Below are 20,849 nucleotides of genomic sequence, written 5' to 3'. Positions count from 1 at the left end.
CCACATTAAATATTAGCACCCTGTCCGGCCCTCAAAAAACAAATGCAATATTATGTTGTTGTTTTTCATAATAACAGCCATGATTAATTTATTCTAATACTTTGATATTTCAATTTACACTTTGATGCCACCTCATGGCATCAGATATCCAGTGGTTCGGAAACAGCAATCCTTAATTGATATCTGCTGACTAATGGAAGAGCATCCAATCAACAGCACCCGCCATCTACGCCTGATTAACCATCACATTTTCTAAACGTCCCCGTAACTGATAGTGAGGAAGGTGTTCGGCAACAATCACAGCTCGAACCTTGGAATTTCCAATCTGCAGTCTTACTTGTTAACGGCTGGGCTATATCCGGTTCAGTTTGACAGTAAATTTCAAACGTGTGCTCTTAGAAGGATATATTATGATTGATTATATCTGATTTTAGTAACTGGTGATGTGATGTAGTCCTTCTGTGAAAGAGTATGCAGAGACTTGTAATAAAATAAATACTCTAAATGAGCCTGCAGGGTGGGTATTTTTGGTCACGATGTATTGTTTAAAACTTACACACCCATAGTCTTACTGCATTGTGCAACTGCCTCTTTACCCTAAATATAAGTAGCTCTTCACTTCATAAGGAAGTTCAAAGACAGTTTTGGATATCCCTGTACAGACAATGGTGAATACTCGACCATATTTTAATATTCACGAAAACAATTATTGTTAACATAAATTACAATAAACCTTCAAACACAATGTAATAAATGTGGGTTAACGATAAGTTTACAGACTTACAATGCTAAAATCCGGTGTTCGGATCTTCGTGTAGTTTTGTGCTGAAAAAGACACAATTATTTGTAAGACTTCTATATAAATATTGAATTTTTCTCAATGTTTAAATATTATTTTATAGATACGAAAGGTAAAAACTAAACTCTACATATTAAACCAAATTTCAAAGTGTTAGTTATGATTATAATTCACTGTAACTTATTGGAAATGGTAAATTAAAATTTCAACATAGGCATTACACATCACTAAATATATTATTTCATTATAACTAATATTCAATAATCTTAGGCACAAAAATAGCAGCTTCAGATAATCTGTTCATAAAAGTTAATGTCCCCCAGTGTCACAGCGATATGTCTGCAGACTTACAACGCTAGAAAACCGGCTTTCGATACTCGTGATGGGCAGAGCACAGACAGCCCATTCTGTAGCTATGTGCTTAACTACAAACAACATGTAAAATCTAATAACTATAAAATAATAGATACAAATTAGATGTAGAGAATAGAAAATGACACGATAACTTGAGCATTTACTGTTCTACAAGTACAAACGTAAAATGCATATTGGAATTTTTATATTATTAAAATGGTGTTTATAATTACGGTTGGAAGCGGCTTGATTGGGTAATGAAGAAAAACTTTAATATAACAGCAAATGTACAACGTTTCGACAAGGTTTTGTCATCATCAGGTACAAGTAATTTACACTGACACGGATATATATATATACAGTATTGAACAAAGAAGTCACATGACCGGATACTGTTGATTTATGCTTTCTAAATTGGCACAAATAAGCAAATATACACATTTAGCATTCGATTTCATTCAGAGAAAAATCTTATTTTGCTTTAACAGATTGATAGTAAGGGGAAAACTAAAAAAAAATTGAAGTATGATATGTGTTTGTAGTGTGTGAAGAAATATTTATAGGTTAAATACCAACTAAAATATGTATTTTGTGTTTATATAGGAAATAATAGCAACAGAAATACATATAAATATATTTCTTTTAAATTTTAGTATAAAGAAGATATATTCATTGGTGCTAAAATATTGTTACGTCTCTGCTTGTTTGTTAATTTCTGGTATAAATTCATTCCGAGGAACTTCAGCGATACAAGTCCTTTCTTAATTAAAACTAGTTTATTCTTTCTAGATACAACTTTGTAATACACGGAATTTCCAGCAATTCACAAGCTCGATAACTTCACTCTATACGACTGCAAAACACACACTACCGTGGAACTACCATGTACTAAAAGTTTGAACCGAGAAAGAATAAACTGGTTTAATCAAGAAAGAACTTGTATCACTGAAGTTCCTCGGAAAGAATTTCTACAGGGAATTAACAAACAAGCAGATACGTAACAATACGATAATACTTTTAACATTACACTCAAAGTCAAATTCATTCAACTTGGAAATAATACTCGCATCAGTAACATATTCAGGAAGGCCGAAAAAAAGAAACCGTCAACGTACGGTTAAACACCCCTTGCGCCACATAGTTTTCATCATTAATAGTCAATCCAGAATCCACCACATAATCTACATTATCATTTAAAACAAATGTAAATTCATAGCCCCCAGAACGAGGGACAATAGATATAACCAAAGCAGCACCAAACTGAGAAATAACAGGTTGTATTACCTCACCTTGATTTATATTAGGTAGATCCACAAACACAGTCTGCTTCATAACATCTAAAGAACTATACTTGTCAGCTTTAACATCAGCAGAATCACAGGACATAGTAGATAGGTCCAGTAACTTCCACACTCGAAAAAATAAAAACGAAAAAATTCAACAAGCGCCAGTCGCTTTTCTAAGTGAGAGAGCCGTTCAAAAACACGTCTCGCCACAACACAATGTCCTAACCACTAGACGATCACGGTTCGTAAAATAATTTTCTACTTGTTTGTTATAGTACATAGAGATAGTATAATTAATTTCCATGTGAATGATTTTAGTTAGTTAGTAAATAAGGAATAAATTAACATTATTCTTTATGTGTAATACCATTTTTCGTTTTTCAAATTCAACTAGCGATGAAGTTTCTTGAGCTTTTCAGGTAATTCGCTAGACTCATCCTCATAAGCATCGTTAGATGCTTGAATGATTCGGGACTCGGGCCCATAGTCCCTCCCCCCTCTCTCCTTCCCGAGAATAATTAGGTATTTCAACATTTTTCAGAACACATAATACAATGATGTACAACATAATATAAATTTTTGGCTTTTCAGTATGACATCGATAATGGTTTTCTAGTCTAATTTTTCAAGACACCAACTTGGGATTCGGAGCATTGTTAAATAGAATAGGGGCACGGAATCCATATGCTAGTGCTTTATCTCATCCTTAAAAGTCTAGAACCACACTTGGATAAGCTATGCTCGATAAAATAAGCTCACAGCTTGCATTAAAAATGTTCCTCAGCCAACTAACAGAATCTTTATAATTTAGTAATTAAATTAAACGTGTTGCTGTAACCTCATCCAAGAAAGAATTATTATTATTATTATTGAGACAGTTTCTTAGATTTTATAAAAAATACAGGATTTTGATGAATGTGGTTTTTCTGAGCAAAGAGTCACTTCACGAAAGGTGTGCGAATCCCTACTCTAGGATACGTTCTTGAAATCCACGTCCGTAATGTAGGACTCGGGCCGGCACAGCCAGGTGGTTAGGGCGCTCGACTCGCAATCTGAGGGTCGCGGGTTCGAATCCCCTTCCCATCAAACATGCTCGCCCTTTCAGCCGTGGGGGCGTTGTAATGTGACGGTTAATCCCACTATTCGTTGGTAAAAGAGTAGCCCAAGAGTTGGCGGTGGGTGGTGATGACTAGCTGCCTTCCCCCTAGTCTTACACTGCTAAATTAGGGACGGCTAGCGCAGCTAGCCCTCGTGTAGCTTTGCGCGATATTCAAAACTAACAAACAAACACACGAAGTAGGACTCCCAGTTCCTATGTATCTGCCCCTCAGTGGCACAGCAGTATGTCTGCGGATTTACAACGCTAAAAACCGAGTTTCGATACCCGTGGTGGGCAGAGCACAGATATCCCATTGTGTAGCTTTGTGCTTAACTTCAAACAAGCAAACCTATGTATCTAGTACATTTGGCTCGAATAGAGAGAAGAATGGTTGAATAAATACAGTATTCTGCCTTCTTTCATAGGTGGACGCTTCGTTGTTTTTGTCCAGTTGTTTAAAATCTGTATTTATCCTTGCATCTCCGTTGCTGTTATCTTTTCTTCTATGGTTGAGTGAAACGTTAGTGTCGAGAAGGGAATATACCAAGATGTTCAGTGGATTCTTTCAGCTTTTTGGAAAAGCTATACTAGTAATTTAAACTTTCATTCTTACAATGGTATAATTTATTAATTCTGGCTTTACGCATCATTCACTTTCTCTCTTACAGGTTTAACACCTTTAAAATTCAGAGCAACTGAACTACTTCTTATTAGTTATGCTTATTCCACAACTAACAACCTTCTAATTTGGTTTAAGGCCACCTGAGTAATGTTCAACCAAGTAAAGACCTGTAAGTTCCATTTTAAAATTATTCTCACAGTTGCAACCTGAAGTAGCACGCTTAAAATTAATATGTATAAAAATTATGATATTTGCACTAAAAGCTAGTGGTATTAGTTTTGTGTATTATCAGGTAATACACAAGTATCATAGTACAAGATCATAGCATTGATAGCTAGTAATATTAGTTAGGTGGTTCATTAGGCTATATACAACAATACACAACTCGATAGCAGCATTAAAAACAGATAGTTTTGTATATATATATCAAACAATACACTAGTATCATAATACACGATGAAAGGCGCTTATGTTAGTTAAATATATCATCATACAATACACAGATATTACATTACCAGATATCATCATATCGTTAGTCGAGTGAATCATCAGACAAAACATGTCATACTACACTATATCACCAGTAGCGTTAGTTTATTATCAGACAATATACAAACACTGAAATGTATCTGATACCAAACACAAAAAATGTTCTTGTCTTGAAAGCCATTCTTCAACACAGTAACAATACAGGGGCTTGAGAAGAAGTCCTAATATGATTCACATATACATATATATAACATACATACATACATACATATATATAATATACATACATACATACATATATATAATATACATACATACATACATATATATAATATACACACATACATACATATGTATATAACATACATACATATATATAATATACATACATACATACATATATATAATATACATACATACATACATATATATAATATACACATACATACATACATATGTATATAACATACATACATATATATAATATACATACATACATACACATATATATAACATACATACTTGAATTTCTTTTGCCATATCCCCCAGTGGCACAATGGTATGTCTGCAGACTTACAACGCTAGAAACCGGGTTTATGTTTAATAACAAACAACAACTTTTGCCGTAAATATTAGTAAATCTTTCAGATTTCTTTGACATGATAGCCGTTAAATTAAAGCTTTGTTGTTTTCCTTCTCTATACTTTGTTTCGTGTCTCTACATGTTCAATAGAGGGCGCTAGAGATGACCGATTTGGACTGTTGACAAAAGGGAGGTCATATTGTTTAATAAGCGAAGACATTCGCCCATACCCACCTTTTTTTTTCCTTGGTTGTTCGCTTTGCCCAATGACACGAGAAAACTCAATTTTACGCTCCAGAAGTATCAACGTCTTTCGAGTTTAATCCCCAAAGAACTCTAGGTCACTATGATAAATAATAGCGTTATACAAATGTCAGTAGAGTATTTAGATATGCAGCTTTAGAAAACAAACAACGCCCGCGTTTGTTACATGGACAAACATATCTGTATTTTTACCGTGGGCGAGTGAAGATTTCCACTGTTTTAATTACATCTTCAGTCAAGCATTTGTATAAAAACAAAGGCAGTTTTTATAGGCACCTTATTTTGTTCTGAAGGTCTGAAACATTAATTTTTCAGGATTTTGTAACATTAACTTGAGTTCGGAAAAGTTTGAATATACTGGTAAGAGTATATGTCGCTGTGTTGAGAGTATATGTCGCTGCGTTGAGAGTATATGTCACTGTGTTATCCAAAATATCCAGTCGATTCTGCTTTCGTTTCTTAAATCTTGGAAAGCTCTGTAAGTCTATTAGACCCACCAAATTAGCAAAGTCAAACACGTTGACCGTTGGCATCACCAACTTCATCAGTTGTCGAGGGAAGTCAGTTTGGCTGTAAGTGTTTTATAAATTTTACTTCATCATTAATTGTGAAAATTCTACATTTAAAAAGCGTTCTAGCTATTGGATTTTTAAAGTCGAGGATTTGCAAGACTCAGTTTCAAAGTAAATTCACTGTGATTGGAAGAACATATATACACTTTATCTTATGTGATTCGTTTTGAAGAGCCTAGTAAGGAAATAACAAAGGTTACGATGACCAGAGTAGTTATTAGTTTTACTTTTAAAGACTATAGTGCTTCAGATAACCTTCTAACATAAACTGTTGTTGTAGAAAGCTCAACTTAGTTATACTGAAGTTACACTGATCAACTAAAATTAATTATACGGCAGTACACAAAGCCAACAGCTTCTGTGTTCCATAAGTAAGGTGTTCTGTATTATTTCTTTATTGTTACTTTAATTAACAATTTTGCTTAGAATGATTAATGTATCTAGTTTTATTATTTTTCGATTTTATTTTTGTAATTATACTTTTATTGTAAAGATTGTTTTGTTTTGTTTGTTTGTTTGTTGTTAAGTGCAAAGCTACACAATGAACTATCCGTACCGTGTTCACCACTGGCAGCGAAACCCGATTTTTAAAGTCACAAGTAGATTGTTTTGTATTGTTAGATTAATATATGTATTTAGGACTAGCCTAAATCTCCTTAGATGGCTGAACCTCATGATATATTATTGGGATTACGGCCAGAAATACCATTAGCAACGAGAGTACCCAACTTATGAAATAATGCATTTATAAGTAAGAACGTATACTTAATTACCTGTGTTCGTTACCAGTTTGATGTTTTAGGTAGCTCACTCTGATCGGAAATGAATGTTAATTAATTGCATCTCCTTATAAAAGGCTCATTTGGTCATTATATAAAGATTACTGACTACGTCATTTCCTCATTTATGGTAAAGGAGCAAATTATAATACTTAAGTATCAGAGGCACAATAAAGTACACGGGCTTCTAAGTTAAAATAACTAGGTGAGGTTCAGTTTGAATTTTGAATGTAATATGGACAATAATATCACTGGAACAGTTTATGTTTTAAGGTTGTTATTAGGAAAACTCGTTGAATTGTGGGAAAAAACGGGAACATTACTTTAATAAACTAAGAAATTAAACAAATAATAATTTTGAAATGTATATTACCAGAAAACGTAGAAGTTAGGAATATCTTAAAGTTTTCAGTCGTGATTGAAGGATAGAAACCGTGAAAAAAAGACAACAAACAACTTCAGATGGTTGTTTTTTATTCTACCAGACATTTCGGCTTACGTCTTTTCAAGGGTCTTTGAACGTCACTGGTTACAAAATGTTCAAAGACATTCGTAAGCCGAAACGTCGGGTAGAATAAAAAACATTTTTTTTTGTCGTCTTTCTTGAAAAAAGTAGCAGTTTAATTAATACGTTGAACAGTCTTGATGTTAAACGATTTACGTAACTGTGAAGTAAATCGTATATTAACAAGCATTTTAACTTCCCTGTGGAGGTTTGAGAAAGACGTTCATTCCTATAACTACATAATTTGTTAAATATTTTAACTGGATGGTGTAAGTTTTAATGAAACATTGTAAACATGGTATGAGGCCTCGTTCTAGTTTCGAGAAAATTTTGCTTTATTTACATACTGAGGTATCGTTTCAGTCTCTGGTTTTGTTCCGAGGTTTCTACCATCAGTTTCGCGTAAAGAAATGTTAACACAATAGTGTGGAAAGTTGTTTAACGAAATCTAAACTAGTTATTTCTAAAAATAAAGGAAAAAGTAGCTTCGAGAATGAGCTTTTGAAGCTGTGGAATAAGATTATTCATAATATGATGATTTTACAGTTCAATATATTTTTCTCTTGGTTAAAAGTAATAACTCTGATCCTAAGGCTTTTTACAAGTAGTAATTAATATCATACTCACCTAAAATTGTGGAAAATCATATCTTCGAGGATATATGTAATACTGCCAGATCATATCTTCGAGGATATATGTAATACTGCCAGATCATATCTTCGAGGATATATGTAATACTGTCAGATCATATCTTCGAGAATATATGTAATACTGCCAGATTTACCGTCTTACGCACGGGGAAGTAATAGGGGCATCCAGGAGGATGACTTAGATAGGTCACATCTGAACCAAGACCCCTCTTGTTACTTTTCTGGAAACTCTAAAGATATATACTGTTACGTCTCCGTTTGTTAATTAACTTTCCGTAACTTCGTTCCGACGAAACTTAAGCGACACAAGTCCTTTCTTAATAAAACTGGTTTATTCTTTCCGAATATAACTTTACGATACACTTATTTTCAACAGTCGCTCTATAACAAACGCTATATCAACGTACGTCAACAATACTTCTGACAGGAGTTCAATTACTCACTATCTACACACACATTACATTATTGTCCCGTCACGTTGTCACCCTCTTCTATATACCAGACTAACCTATATCTAGTAAATGCTAGAGCATTCGCCAAGGTACAGGATAGTTCTAGAAAATAGGTGGCGCCACACCAGTCACGTGACCTCAATGACGCAACAATACCATCGGTTCAGCAGTTCGCCAGCTATAAAGGAAAACACACGCGGACGTTTTGCCAAATAATAATTTAGATTTGGCTCGCAGAAGATTTGTAAGATCAAGTGACAGAAGAAGTTTCTGATTCGTAGATATACAACGTAAAACTTCTGTAGTAGGTAAAGGTGTGGAAATTATTCAGTCAACATTGCGTTTTCTACATAATAAATTGACTTCCCTGTCTTGTTTGTCGGAAGTTAAGCACAAAGTTACACAATGGGCTGTCTGTGCTCTGCACACCATGGGTATCGAAACCCGGTTTCTAGCTTTGTAAGTCCGCAGACATACAATGGGGGGGGGGCTCTTTTGCCTGTGTTACGTTATAACATTTTGATAAGAAGGGAATCAAAATTAGATATTTCAAATATTATTTATTTTATTTTTGTTAATTCGAAATAGGTGGAAGTCAGACATGAAAAGTCTAAATTATTTGTTTACAGTTATTAAAGGATAGAAAGGAGCTAGATATTATTTATATATTTATATATGCGGCTAAAATAAAAATATGTATCTTAGGCTGAGCCATAGATGCTGCAAATCAATGCATTTAAATTCTTAAGATTGATAGCTTAATAAAGATATTTCGTTCAAAATGTCTGATAGTTGGTTTTAGTTAAATAAATAGAAATTTAACATTTTCTTCTCCCGATTCCTAGTTTATTCATTGACAAATGTTTCGTATGCTATGTTAGCATATATCAAATCAGAATTATAACTTATTGTAAAACTTTGAAGTATTTTTATATTATTAATTAAAATTGGTAAACGATGATTCATAGATATATGTTTTTATATACATGAAACTCTATAACCTTATGTTGATGGTATCTGGTGCGTTTTTCAGTTTCTGGAAATGTTCTTTTCTACTGTAGTTAAAAGGCTCGCATCGTGCTTTAGTTTGAGTATTGTCAGATACTGGAGCGAGAATGACGCTGGAAGGGGGGGGGAGTTCAAGAGAAAGAAGAGAGGAGTTGCTGTCTTCTTCAGAGTGTGACGAAGTGACGAAGCATAGAATGTAGGTTAAAGATCATTATGAAAGCTGATGCTATAAGAAGAAGGACTAAGATGAAGGAAACTCTGCAGAAGAAGTGAGTGAACAGTTGGATGGCGAATATTGTAGTGTAGAATATGCAGTAGTTACACTGGCGTTGGTTTTGTGTACTTTTGAAGACAAGGAAGTGGAAGGTGAATGGTTTGTGATTAAAGAAGAACGAACAACAGAAGCATAAGAAGAATTAAATGATGGAACTTGTTGTTGGTTGGAAAAGGGTTAATTGGGTTGAGTTTGTTAGCAGAACGAAAGGAAGAACCCGTGAGAAAGTGAACGAGTTGTTACATGGAAAAGATTGAGTAACAGAGGTACTAGAAGGGGGATACGTTGATACGGTCAAGATAGAAGTAGATGTAGAGTTTAGATAAGAAAAACTGTTAGTAACAGCAAAGATAGAATGTTGGGGTGACTTGGAGGAGGAAGAAAAGACTGGGAGAATACAGCAAGAAATAAAGTATTTTAAGTTTGAAATCAAGGTAAAGATACCAGAAATATTGAGATGAAGTCCAGCACGCGCGATAAAATTGAGGATTGGTTTTAGGTTTGTGTGATTAATGAAGACAAATTGGGGGTTGAGTATGTAAAGGTTTTGGGTTAGTTCGTTTAAAATGCTGAATTTTGTTGTCGAGTTGCGTGCTGCTTTGCGTGTTGAAGTCATCAGATAAAAAGTGTCTGTTTACATGTCTATGGATTACACTAAAGATAGCAAGTTTAAAGTGTGATCAGAGACTAAAGTTAAATATCTGAAAAGCAGTATTCAGCAGAATTATCGGTTGGTTTCAGATCATTAGTACCAAAAGTAATGATCAAAAATTGTATAGATTCAAGAAGAGAAATGATCACAGCTATGGCATCATGTACTTTAGTTGCACTGTTGGATTTTGAAAGGATTCGGTGTCCATTAAAAAATGTTAAGTATTCGTTTAGAGTCGTCTAATATACCTAACGTAGGAAATAGAGGGGTATGCACGTATTTACCTGAATCGTATCCATGTTCCTTACAAAGAGATACATTCATGATACCAGGAAAACACGTAGGTTCAAGAAATCAATTTAACACAAAAATACGAAAACTCATAACTCCCACTGTAATGTATATGCCTTGGAATTTTCGTATCTGAAAGTTCTATCCTTTAGGTCAAGTATCAGTGAGATCGATAAATAGTGACCAAAAGAGTAATTGAGTGAAGAAGAATGTTACTAAGTTTTTGTAAGAGTAGAGTTGCTTCAGGCGACGTACTCAAACTGTAACTTTTCTGAAGACAGACTTTAGAAAAAACAATTAACCTTGTGTAATACTGGCTATGATAGTTCGCTACCAATGAAAGTCAGTGCCCAATTGATCAGAATTTGAGTTCCTTCAAGCCATTCCCATCACATTGAGGCGTGGTTTCATTCCACTATGATGTTTGTAAGCAGAAGAGGTAGAAATATCTCTCTGTAATATAGTTTGAACCTTAAATTACGACCAAAATGATATTAAAACGTGATACATTCGGAACTGTATTTGCCCACTAACAACATAAATTAAATATAAACTGAAAGTCGCAACATAGGTCCAAATTGGTTAAGTTTTACTTGGCTCTTTTTTTTCTCTTGTTCTTGTTTGTACTGACACTGAATTCTCGGGAAACAACAACAACAAAAAAAAACAAAAAAATCTTGAATGCAAAACAGAACCTAAAGTGATACCCTGGATGAAAAAATAGAATTAAATACACCAAATGTTTTAATGTTTCCCAAAAAGCAGAACACTAGACTAAAAGGAATCTTAGGAAAACTATTCAGTTGTCTATAGTACAATTTGAAATAGTTACTGATATCAGTTCATGTATGCATTAAAAATAGTCTTTAGTTATGAATGTTACTTAAACTGAAGGTGCTATTGCAAATATGCTTTTCAAGATATCCACACCCAAAAAAAAGCTGCTTAGTTAGTCTTTATCTTGTCACAGGGTTATTTTCCCTCTAGTTAGACTTACTACATTTCAGTACGTACTGGTTTCTGATAGTTTTTTTCATGAATGTTCTCGCAGCCTGCATAACAATACACTTTTTTCTCTGCTTTGTTTAGTATTTGAAATAATATTGTGCAACTAGGACCTCAACAACTACGACTGTAATGGGAAACCAAGTTGAGTTCACAATGCTATCGAAACTTTGTATAACTCTCATCTTATATGCAGTAGTTTCAACGCTAACAGGACACCTAGCGGAAGCCAGAGAATCAGCAAATCGCGACTCCTATTTCAATAAATCCTTGAATGCTTATAATACCAGCAGCAGAGGTCGAGACGGAAAATGTAAGTTTACCGACAATCCTTGATTTATTTTACATAAAACCTGTTATATTTTGTTTTGTTGTAAGCAATTTCAGTAAAATTCAAGCCATTGGCAAAGAAAAAATCGTTCACTTTTAGACAACTTGTTTCTTTGTCAGTAACATATTTAGTATAAAAGTTTCAAAAGAAAAATATTTCTTTTAATAAATGTACAGATTATATCTGCTTAACATTACTGTATTTAAGCATTACAAGACAGAGTTTAGAAGAAGAAAAAAAACAGTTTACATTATGCAACACTTGCTACGACAGTTGACCACCAATAAAAGTCAGTATCCAATAGAGCAGATTCGTAGTTCCTCCAATTAACTACCACCACACTCAGATGTAATTTCATTTGGTGATGAAGTTTGCAAGTCGAAGACGTGGAGACAATTTTCTGCAGTATACTTTAAACTTTACATTATGACCAAAAGTAAATATGATTCATTTCTGTCATATCGTATTTTGAAATCATATTTTTCCTTATGTCTCTACAATATAAACATAATAACTCCATTGAACTTCGAAAATACCGACATCAGCATCTCTCTCTCTCTCTGGATATATTTAGTTTTTATGAATTATTTTAAAATTTATAATTCGTAATAATTCATACTAATTGTGTATAAATATTCATGAGGTATTTACGTTACAAACAGTTTTAAAGGGGAATATAATTACATTAAATATTGATGAATTATTATTTTCTACAGTTCTTAGTATTTTTACACTCGCTGTGTTTGAAAACGATGCTTGTAATACAAGCAGCATCAACCGAACTGGAATCTGTTTCTCTAGTTCAGAGTGTATTTCACGAGGAGGTCGTGCTGAGGGTATATGCGCGGGAGGATATGGTGTGTGCTGCCTGTGTAAGTAAAATACTGTATCGCATTATGTATTTTTTGATGATGTCGCTGTGATAAGATAAAACTAGAGAGTATTATAGTGACAAATTATGCGTTTTTCTTTTGTACGCTAAACTTTGAGTTAGTAAATCTATATCTTACTATAATCGACGTAGCGTGTATAAATGTATCGATCTATGTATGTAACCGAAATAATAAATGCAATGTGGCGTTACCTATTGAATGGAACCAGAAACAAAAATCCGTAAAAAATTCACACTTTGGGTATTCAAGATTCAGACAATTGGAAACATAACTACGTGTGTGCAACAACTGTTTCTTTATAATAGAACACAATTGTAAATAAAAGTACTTTCCTCCCAACAAGAAAACGTCTTTCACTAGGACTGTACATGAGGGTTTAATTATATCTTTATTGATGTAATTTGTAAATAATATTAAAAATTGGGGATCTTAAAAAACTGTACATTTCAATAAAGGTTACCATTTTTAACGTATAAAAACATTACAATTTACATCAGCACGATCTAAACACTTTTCCCGTGCAGTAAAGTCCCCAGAAAAGTCCTTTTTAAAGAAAATGTTCACTTTTTTCTAATTTTTTTCAGTGAGGTATGAATACTACGATAAGTAGTTATCAGTACAAACAGCCGCCCATAGGATGGCGTTTCTGCTAGTCTATATAATATAAACTTAAATATTATTTCAACAGTTAATATTTACATTAAAAGAAAGAACTACGCTAAAAACCTGTATTGAAAGTGAATATTTTTTAACACAATTCAAACCTTAATAAAGATATAACACAGCATAACCAAGATATATTAACTCATTAGGGCCTAGGCTATAATGTGGGAAATACAAAATGTGTCATGGCCTATGGAGGTGACTGCGGAAGTATGATCCAGATGGCGGTGGAGATACACTGGATATTAAACTTAACACCCTATTCACCAAGCCTCATGTTAAAGAATAAATGATAATGGATTAAGATGAGAAGAAAAATAGAATACAATGAAAGAGCGAGATGTCAAGCACACAACGTCCCACATCTATATCACCTTTCATTGCCTGCACACAGTTGGAGGAAGGTGACTGCTCTCAAAAGAAAAAGAAATAAGGTCCTACAATTGTGGGCGGTGATTATGAAAACTGCCTCCTGAAGTTGTCATTCCAGTCCCCATTATGGTAATAAAAGCTCATATCGGTTGTTCCTTGTTAAGCGCAAATCTATACAATGGGCTATGTGCGTTGTGTTCACCACGTGGAATCGAACCCCGGATTTTAGCTTTATGAGCCCTGAACTTTAGTTAAGCCTTTAGGAGGCTTTCTTCTGAGATAACTAGACTATTGAAGATTAGTATGAATAAACAAACTGTGTTGAATAAGATTATTTATGCTTTCGTCCTTCCGTGCATGTAACATGATTATTATCATAAAAAACAAATCGTGAGTCAGTTATAACTTCTTTACTTGGTTTTCTAATATTTACTTTATAACATCATCAAATATTAATTAATTTTTTTATTACTTCGACAGTCGAAGTATCCTGCGGCGGAAACAGCTTCAACAATGGAACATATTTTCAGAACCCAAACTATCCCGGTGGCTACAATGAAGCTAGAACGTGTCAGGCTTCCATACGAAAGGTTCATTTTAATGTCTGCCAGTTCCGTCTAGACTTCATTTCCTTCGATATTAGTCAGCCCACAAATGGCGTGTGTAACGATGATAGATTGGTCATCAGTGGTCAAAGCCAAAATAGTGTTGTTCCACCTTTATGTGGGTTTAATACAGGACAACATCGTAAGTTTAAATATCTAATTAAAAGTTAAGTACTGTTGACAGACTTTAATATATATATATTCTCATAGTTTTAGCTTCTAACATATTCTGTTTTTATAGAGTACTATAATTTGAAACTGTGAAAGTATATTTATTGAGATATGTACATTTTAATTTATTATGAGCTCAGTGCTGCTCTGAACACCTAGTATTTTTTGTTTGTTTGATGTTAAGCACAAAGCTACATAATGGACTATCTGTAATGCGCCCGCCACGAGTGTCGAAACCCGACTGTTTGTCTGAATCGGTGTTTAGTCGTTGTGCGCGACCTGGGAGGGGCAGGTACAATTCAGAATTTCTTCCTCTCTTTGAAACCCGTTCTATCTGAGTCAGTGTTTAGGGCGTAGTGGACTACCTGAGAGGGTCAAGTTCAATCTAGACCTCTTTCTGTCGTTGAAACCCGTTCTATCTGAGCCGGTGTTTAGGTCATAGTGGACTACCTGGGAGGGTCAAGTTCAATCTAGACCTCGTCCTCCCTTCTTCACTGTTGTAACTCGTTTGTTTTTTGTTGTTGTTTACGTTATAAGATTCAAATTTACCGCTGAGCCACTGTGGACAGCATATAGGCTTTAAAAATAACATTCTTTTCTAAACCTAAATACTATAGGGCTTGTTAACTCTGATTCATCACATACATATATGTTTTTGAGGTAAAATTGGCATCTAGTATTATTTTTGTTGAGCATTATCACCACAAATATTTTTTAAGCACTATTATCACCACTCAGCAATTTTAATTTTTTTTTTTACTAAAACGAATGAAGCGTCCTCTATAAAGTTCAGAGGGAGAAAAACAAAAACAGGTTGCTGTGATGTATTAATAAATGCATTTAAATGTCAAACTTTACCAAGCAAACAAATTAAAAAACAACGCAGTTAAAAGTTAGAAAAGCAAATATAGATTTGTGATTGTATTAAAAGTCTGGTTGGATTATACGTTACTGGTTCGTAACAAAACTCCGAACTAGTAAACACAATACTGAAAACAGACAGATACACAATTCTAATGACTACACCAAACAATAACCTATAACACAACTTAATTCATGTTAAAAACCTGATATCAAATAACTCCATTTCATTGAAATTTCGAGTGGGTCTGAAAACTATCTTTATAACTCTTAATTTTTACCTTCAGTCTACATCGAAGTTTCTGGAACAGAGGGACCTATTCAACTCAACGTGATTACTCAAGGAAGCAGAACTCGAAGTTTTGACATCAGAATCACACAGATTGGATGCGGCAGTCGGGACCGGGGTAAGTAGTAAAATTATGTCAATAAAGTAATAATTAGAATCACATAGAAGAGAACATTGTGTTATCAATCTATATAAATAAACGTCAATATGTGTGTGTGTGTATCTGTTCCTTATACGTTTCCACATTTCTTGATCAATCAGCACCAAACTTGAAACCGTGATACAGGTTGAACCCCTTTAATAACTACCAAAGCTGAACTATGTAACCACTGTTGTTAGAATTCTTGAAAACAGTCTTTCTTTTCAGTTTTGGTACCTTTATGTATTTTTATTGCACTTTTAATGTTTATTATGTTAAAATAAATACATAGAAGCACAATTTTCCTATCCTTTGTAACAAACGAGTACTCCAACTAGTACTGCATAAAACACAAAACACTAAGTTATATATCATAGTTATAAATAATGTTAATATAAGCTTGCTGCTATATTCTATCCCGCGTCCAAATTATACGTTCCTCTACTCAAAGGAAGTGAATGAAAGTTTTATAATATTAAAAAAATGACATATTGTCTAAATTATTTTATTCAACATGCGTAATTTACAAGATGTACATAATTTGGACATTGTCTGTTTACATCACACGCATATACATTACGATCAAATGGATTACATTTGGACAATTTAGGATTTCGCGACACACGAGAGTAATTACCAAAATTGTACTAAAAACAGTGATTTATGATCGATACTATATTGTTGACTAGAATTAAATTTTAAACAGATTATACCATCGGTACCATGGTGACGTCTAGAATTTCAAACTAAATTTTTCTATCTTAAATGATTAATTAATTACTGTAAAATTTAACCCAGAAAATATTTTCATTTTGATAGTTTTCTACCATATTAATTGCTATATAAGTTAACTACTAGTCTGATTTAGCTTGTTAACCACAAATAATACAACCACTATTGGAATTTTTTATATTTTACATGATTTCTTTTTGGACAGCGCCTCCTAATTGTCTACAATACTACACAGGCGTCCAGGGTGTTTTTAGAAGTTTCAACCATATCTCCGATATCGCGATTAATGACCAAGGCTATTTTAATAACCTGGATTACACCATCTGCTTCAGGAAAGAGGTGGGCTTTTGTACAATGACTTATTCTCTTCCTGAGTTCATTCCTCCACCAAACCAACAACAACAAGTTCAAGTGAATCCTTTCTTCGGTATCCAAATGGGGGCTGGAGGAATAAACCAGCAATTGACGACTGCTGGAGCAGGGATGCAAGAATGTATGACAGACTACATCATTCTGGCCAGCATCCGACTCTGTGGCGGACGGTTAAATGATAAACTGCTAAATAATATCCCTGCAAATATGAATAAAGATATAATTGGTGAGTATCATTTAATGTATTAGAAAATCAGTTCTTGTCAACACATGGCTATATAATAATAATAATAATAAGGAACGTACTTCGGATTGTGCATGGAAACAGCATATTCAAGGCCTGGAATTTTTTTATTCTTTGGCAATTTACAGACAATATAAACATCTTAGTCTAACGCATGTAGGTTCAAAAACGTTTGGTAAATAACATTTAAAAAAGGCTATAAAACTTTAGCACTTTTGATAGGTGATCTTGCAAAAAACCAGTCCTCCTGTTGTGAGCTCACAAGATTCATTGAGTTTGTTTTTATAATATGGTCATTTGTTATAAAAAAATTATATTTTAATGCTACATAAAATTGTAAGGTATAAAAGATAAAAAAGGCAATACCACTAACTTCTGTTTTACTATCTTTTGATAAAACTTTCTGTAAAATATTTGATTGGTATTTACATCTAGTACATATTACATTTTTTGTATTATCATTACAGGTTTCTAAATATTGGTTTAAAATATTGTGCTGGATAATGCGTTTCGTGTAATTATTACAATACTGAACTTGTTAACAAATTAGATACCTGCTTTGTACGATATCTGTGTTTAGATTCCACTGCGCTGAAGAAATTTGTTTAGTGTGTATGTTTTGTTTGTTGTTTACGTTATATTACACGAACTTACAAAATTATGCAAAGTTCCAATATGCCAAGTATCTGATAAAAAAAAGGATTATGATATATTGAAGTTAACTTTCAATTTGTTTGTTTTGTTTGTAGTTATGCACAAAGCTACACAATGGGCTATCTGCGCTCTGTCCACCACGGGTATCGAAACCCGGTTTCTAGCGTCGTAAGTCCGCAGACATACCGCTGTGCCACTGGAGGGCGTTAACTTTCAGAGTAATTAATATGATTATTTTTTATCTGGGCGTAGGTGAAAGAAGAGCGTTTTTTGAAGTTTTAGCTGGGAGTTCTTCTATCGTTGTACCCCCACCTGCCCATCTATCTATAGTTTATAATTATTAAAAGGTACATAATTGATAGATAAATATTTCTGAATTATCTTCTTCTTTTTTTCAGATACAACAACCGGTCCATTCACTGCAAGATTTGTAACTAATACCGAGTTTATAAGTCGTGGATTTTTGATTAACTATCGACAAAACCCTTGTACCAGTGGACGTTAATACACTTGTAAATCTTCATAAAAAATTTTCCAACCCAAGGAACATCAAGTTCTAAGTCTGATCTAATTATTAAATATGTCTTTGAAATTGCATTCATCGTTATGATCTTTCAAAAATTTTCAGTTAACTAATGTAGTCATAATTAAAACGTTAAAGGCCCGAAGATGTACATGTATGTAAACTTGGTATAGTATACTCTACAGTGAATACAACGAAATTATGAATGAAAATAAAATTATTACAAGAGCATGAGTACCTGATTTTTTGGGATTCGGGCACAAAGAAGCACAGCAAAAATATTTATTGATATGAAATAAGGTTATTTGTATGGTGTTTTACTCACCACAGTAAACCTATATTTATGTTCGATAAAGTCTTTTGTACCCCCTTGTTAAATTTATGTTTTAAACTATAACCCCCATGTGTTTCGATATAGTCACAGGCCTAGACTCATTCCAACAAAACTTTCAAATTTCTTAGCGTTACACAAGGATATATACTATTCGTAATTAACCTACTTGACTACTAAGCATATATATTGTAACTAGTTTCCAGAAAATTCTTTGTTCTGAACAAAGACAAGTACACTTGATACACCACGTTGGTTGACAGGTGCTTAAGACTAAAAGGTGTCAAGTCCAGAAAGTCTGCTACCCTGGCTAAGGTAATATTATTATTTTTTATTCGTGTAATTCACTATAGAAATTAATGTAATATGCTTCTTTGTGGTGTTTATTAGGACCAACCACCAACCTGCAGGGTATCCGAGGAGTCTGAAACCATAGGCATTTTAACAACTTTTACAAAATGTGTTCCACATGCTGCTCTTCTAATTCGAAACAAGTCTGGATTGACGGCAGGATTAACTCGACCTTATCCTGCTTTGACAGCGCCATAATCAGTCACGTATCTGAAATTAAGAAAATGTGCGAATCAACTATGGTTCTGGACTTTTAGGACACCCTGTATATCACTTCATTAGTTGTTATTGAATTTATTGATAAAAATACTGCGTTTTAACTCCAAATACAACCTTTAGATTAAAATAATAAGTTAAATTTCAGCAAACTCACTAAAATTATAAAATAAGAAAGCATGTGTATTAAAAAGCATTTCAAATGGTTTAATGATTTTTTTTAAATCAAAGACATCCTCTACATTTTTCTTCTTGATTTTTTTATCTGCTGTTCTTTTCAGTAAACCCTTTGGGATACTTCTTCACTTAACATTATATTCAATATATGATACTGGTATTTATATATCATTCTATATCGGTAGTTTTAATAATGAAATGGTTATTAGGCAAATTAAAATTTAGCTTGAAACTACAACATGATCTGATGTTTATATCTTTAGTTATTTCATTTACAATTCTAACAAAACTTAAATATGAATAAAACTTTGACTGAATGTACGAATCGTGTTTCTATTCTTCAATTTAATTAAAAGCGTTTTTGTAGTATCAAGCTTTTTTTCTAAATTTAAATTCCCAAAGAAACCGTATTAGAAGCTTAAAATATAAAGGTCAAAATATATTTAGAAAGGTTAGAAATCTTTCATTTCGAAAATAACCATAGAAATAGTTCATTTACTTGCTGTATAGCACAAAATGTATTCTGCTCTCCACGGGTATCGAATTTTTAATGTTGTAAGTCTACTGGCTGAGCCACCGGGATTGAAGGGGGTGATGTGTATAGGAATAGAAAGTAAGAACAACAGTCCCAAGTATCTGTTATCAAACAAATGCGTTTAGAACATTGTCCTTGTATTTAAGTCTTTATTGAAGTTAGTACAAAACAATTAGCTTCTTAGAAGCTCTGCACATTTTCCTTAGTGTTTTTAAAACAAGATATAAACGAGATGAAAACTTTGTAAATAAAATTATTTTAATTTCTGTGTCATGCGAAACTCATCCTCGGTGAGTCAGCTGTAAGTTTACGGACTTGCAATGCTAAAATCCGAGGCTCGATTTCCTGCAGTAGTCAGCGGGCAAATAGCCCATTGTGTAGCTTTGCGCTGAAACAAATATATGAAACGTGACAACTTTCCTTTCTTCTATACAAAAATGATATTTAAGTACTCGGTTTAAACGCCGAAAGGCAGTTAATTATTGGTAACAAATAGGCCTAAAAATTGTTATAAGAATCAAGTTAGCTGAAGATTTTTTTTTTCATATTCCTCTTAATTTGTCGATTGCGGTTCAAAATCAGAGTTTCGTGAAAATAGCATTTCAGAACATGATTTTTATAAAAAATTTTAGACTTATTAGTTTCCAATAGTTCGTCGGTTTCAGAGTTTAAACCGTATTTTTTTAAAGTATTGTTACGTATCTGC

At 33.4% G+C, this 20,849-nt stretch overlaps 1 protein-coding gene across 2 annotated transcripts; it reads left to right on the top strand.

Annotated features, from left to right (window-relative positions):
* Positions 1-5,538: 5,538 nt before the first annotated feature.
* LOC106471536 lies at positions 5,539-18,764 on the top strand. 2 transcript variants are annotated; one of them, XM_013932135.2, is made up of 7 exons: positions 5,539-6,068; positions 11,769-11,997; positions 12,732-12,887; positions 14,424-14,690; positions 15,868-15,987; positions 16,946-17,338; positions 18,409-18,764. In XM_013932135.2, exons 2-7 carry the CDS (start codon positions 11,817-11,819, stop codon positions 18,513-18,515), a joined length of 1,224 nt encoding a protein of 407 aa, XP_013787589.1. In that variant the 5' UTR covers positions 5,539-6,068; positions 11,769-11,816; the 3' UTR covers positions 18,516-18,764. The 2 variants fall into 2 exon arrangements, with proteins under 2 accessions (XP_013787589.1, XP_022255851.1); XM_022400143.1 differs by lacking the exon at positions 12,732-12,887.
* Positions 18,765-20,849: the final 2,085 nt, after the last annotated feature.

This window comes from Limulus polyphemus, unplaced genomic scaffold, assembly GCF_000517525.1.
Source record: "Limulus polyphemus unplaced genomic scaffold, Limulus_polyphemus-2.1.2 Scaffold4684, whole genome shotgun sequence".
In the NCBI taxonomy this organism is placed as follows: domain Eukaryota; kingdom Metazoa; phylum Arthropoda; class Merostomata; order Xiphosura; family Limulidae; genus Limulus; species Limulus polyphemus.
Note: the sequence above shows the minus strand (reverse complement) of the source record. Positions and strands in the feature narration are given on the sequence as shown.

Bases quoted from the DNA above. Each gene is read 5' to 3' on its own strand.
- LOC106471536 (XM_013932135.2), top strand. From the start codon at position 11,817: ATGGGAAACCAAGTTGAGTTCACAATGCTATCGAAACTTTGTATAACT. The intron at 12,888-14,423 runs GTAAGTAAAATA...TTACTTCGACAG, and splicing joins ATATGGTGTGTGCTGCCTGT to TCGAAGTATCCTGCGGCGGA. The intron at 15,988-16,945 runs GTAAGTAGTAAA...CTTTTTGGACAG, and splicing joins ATGCGGCAGTCGGGACCGGG to CGCCTCCTAATTGTCTACAA.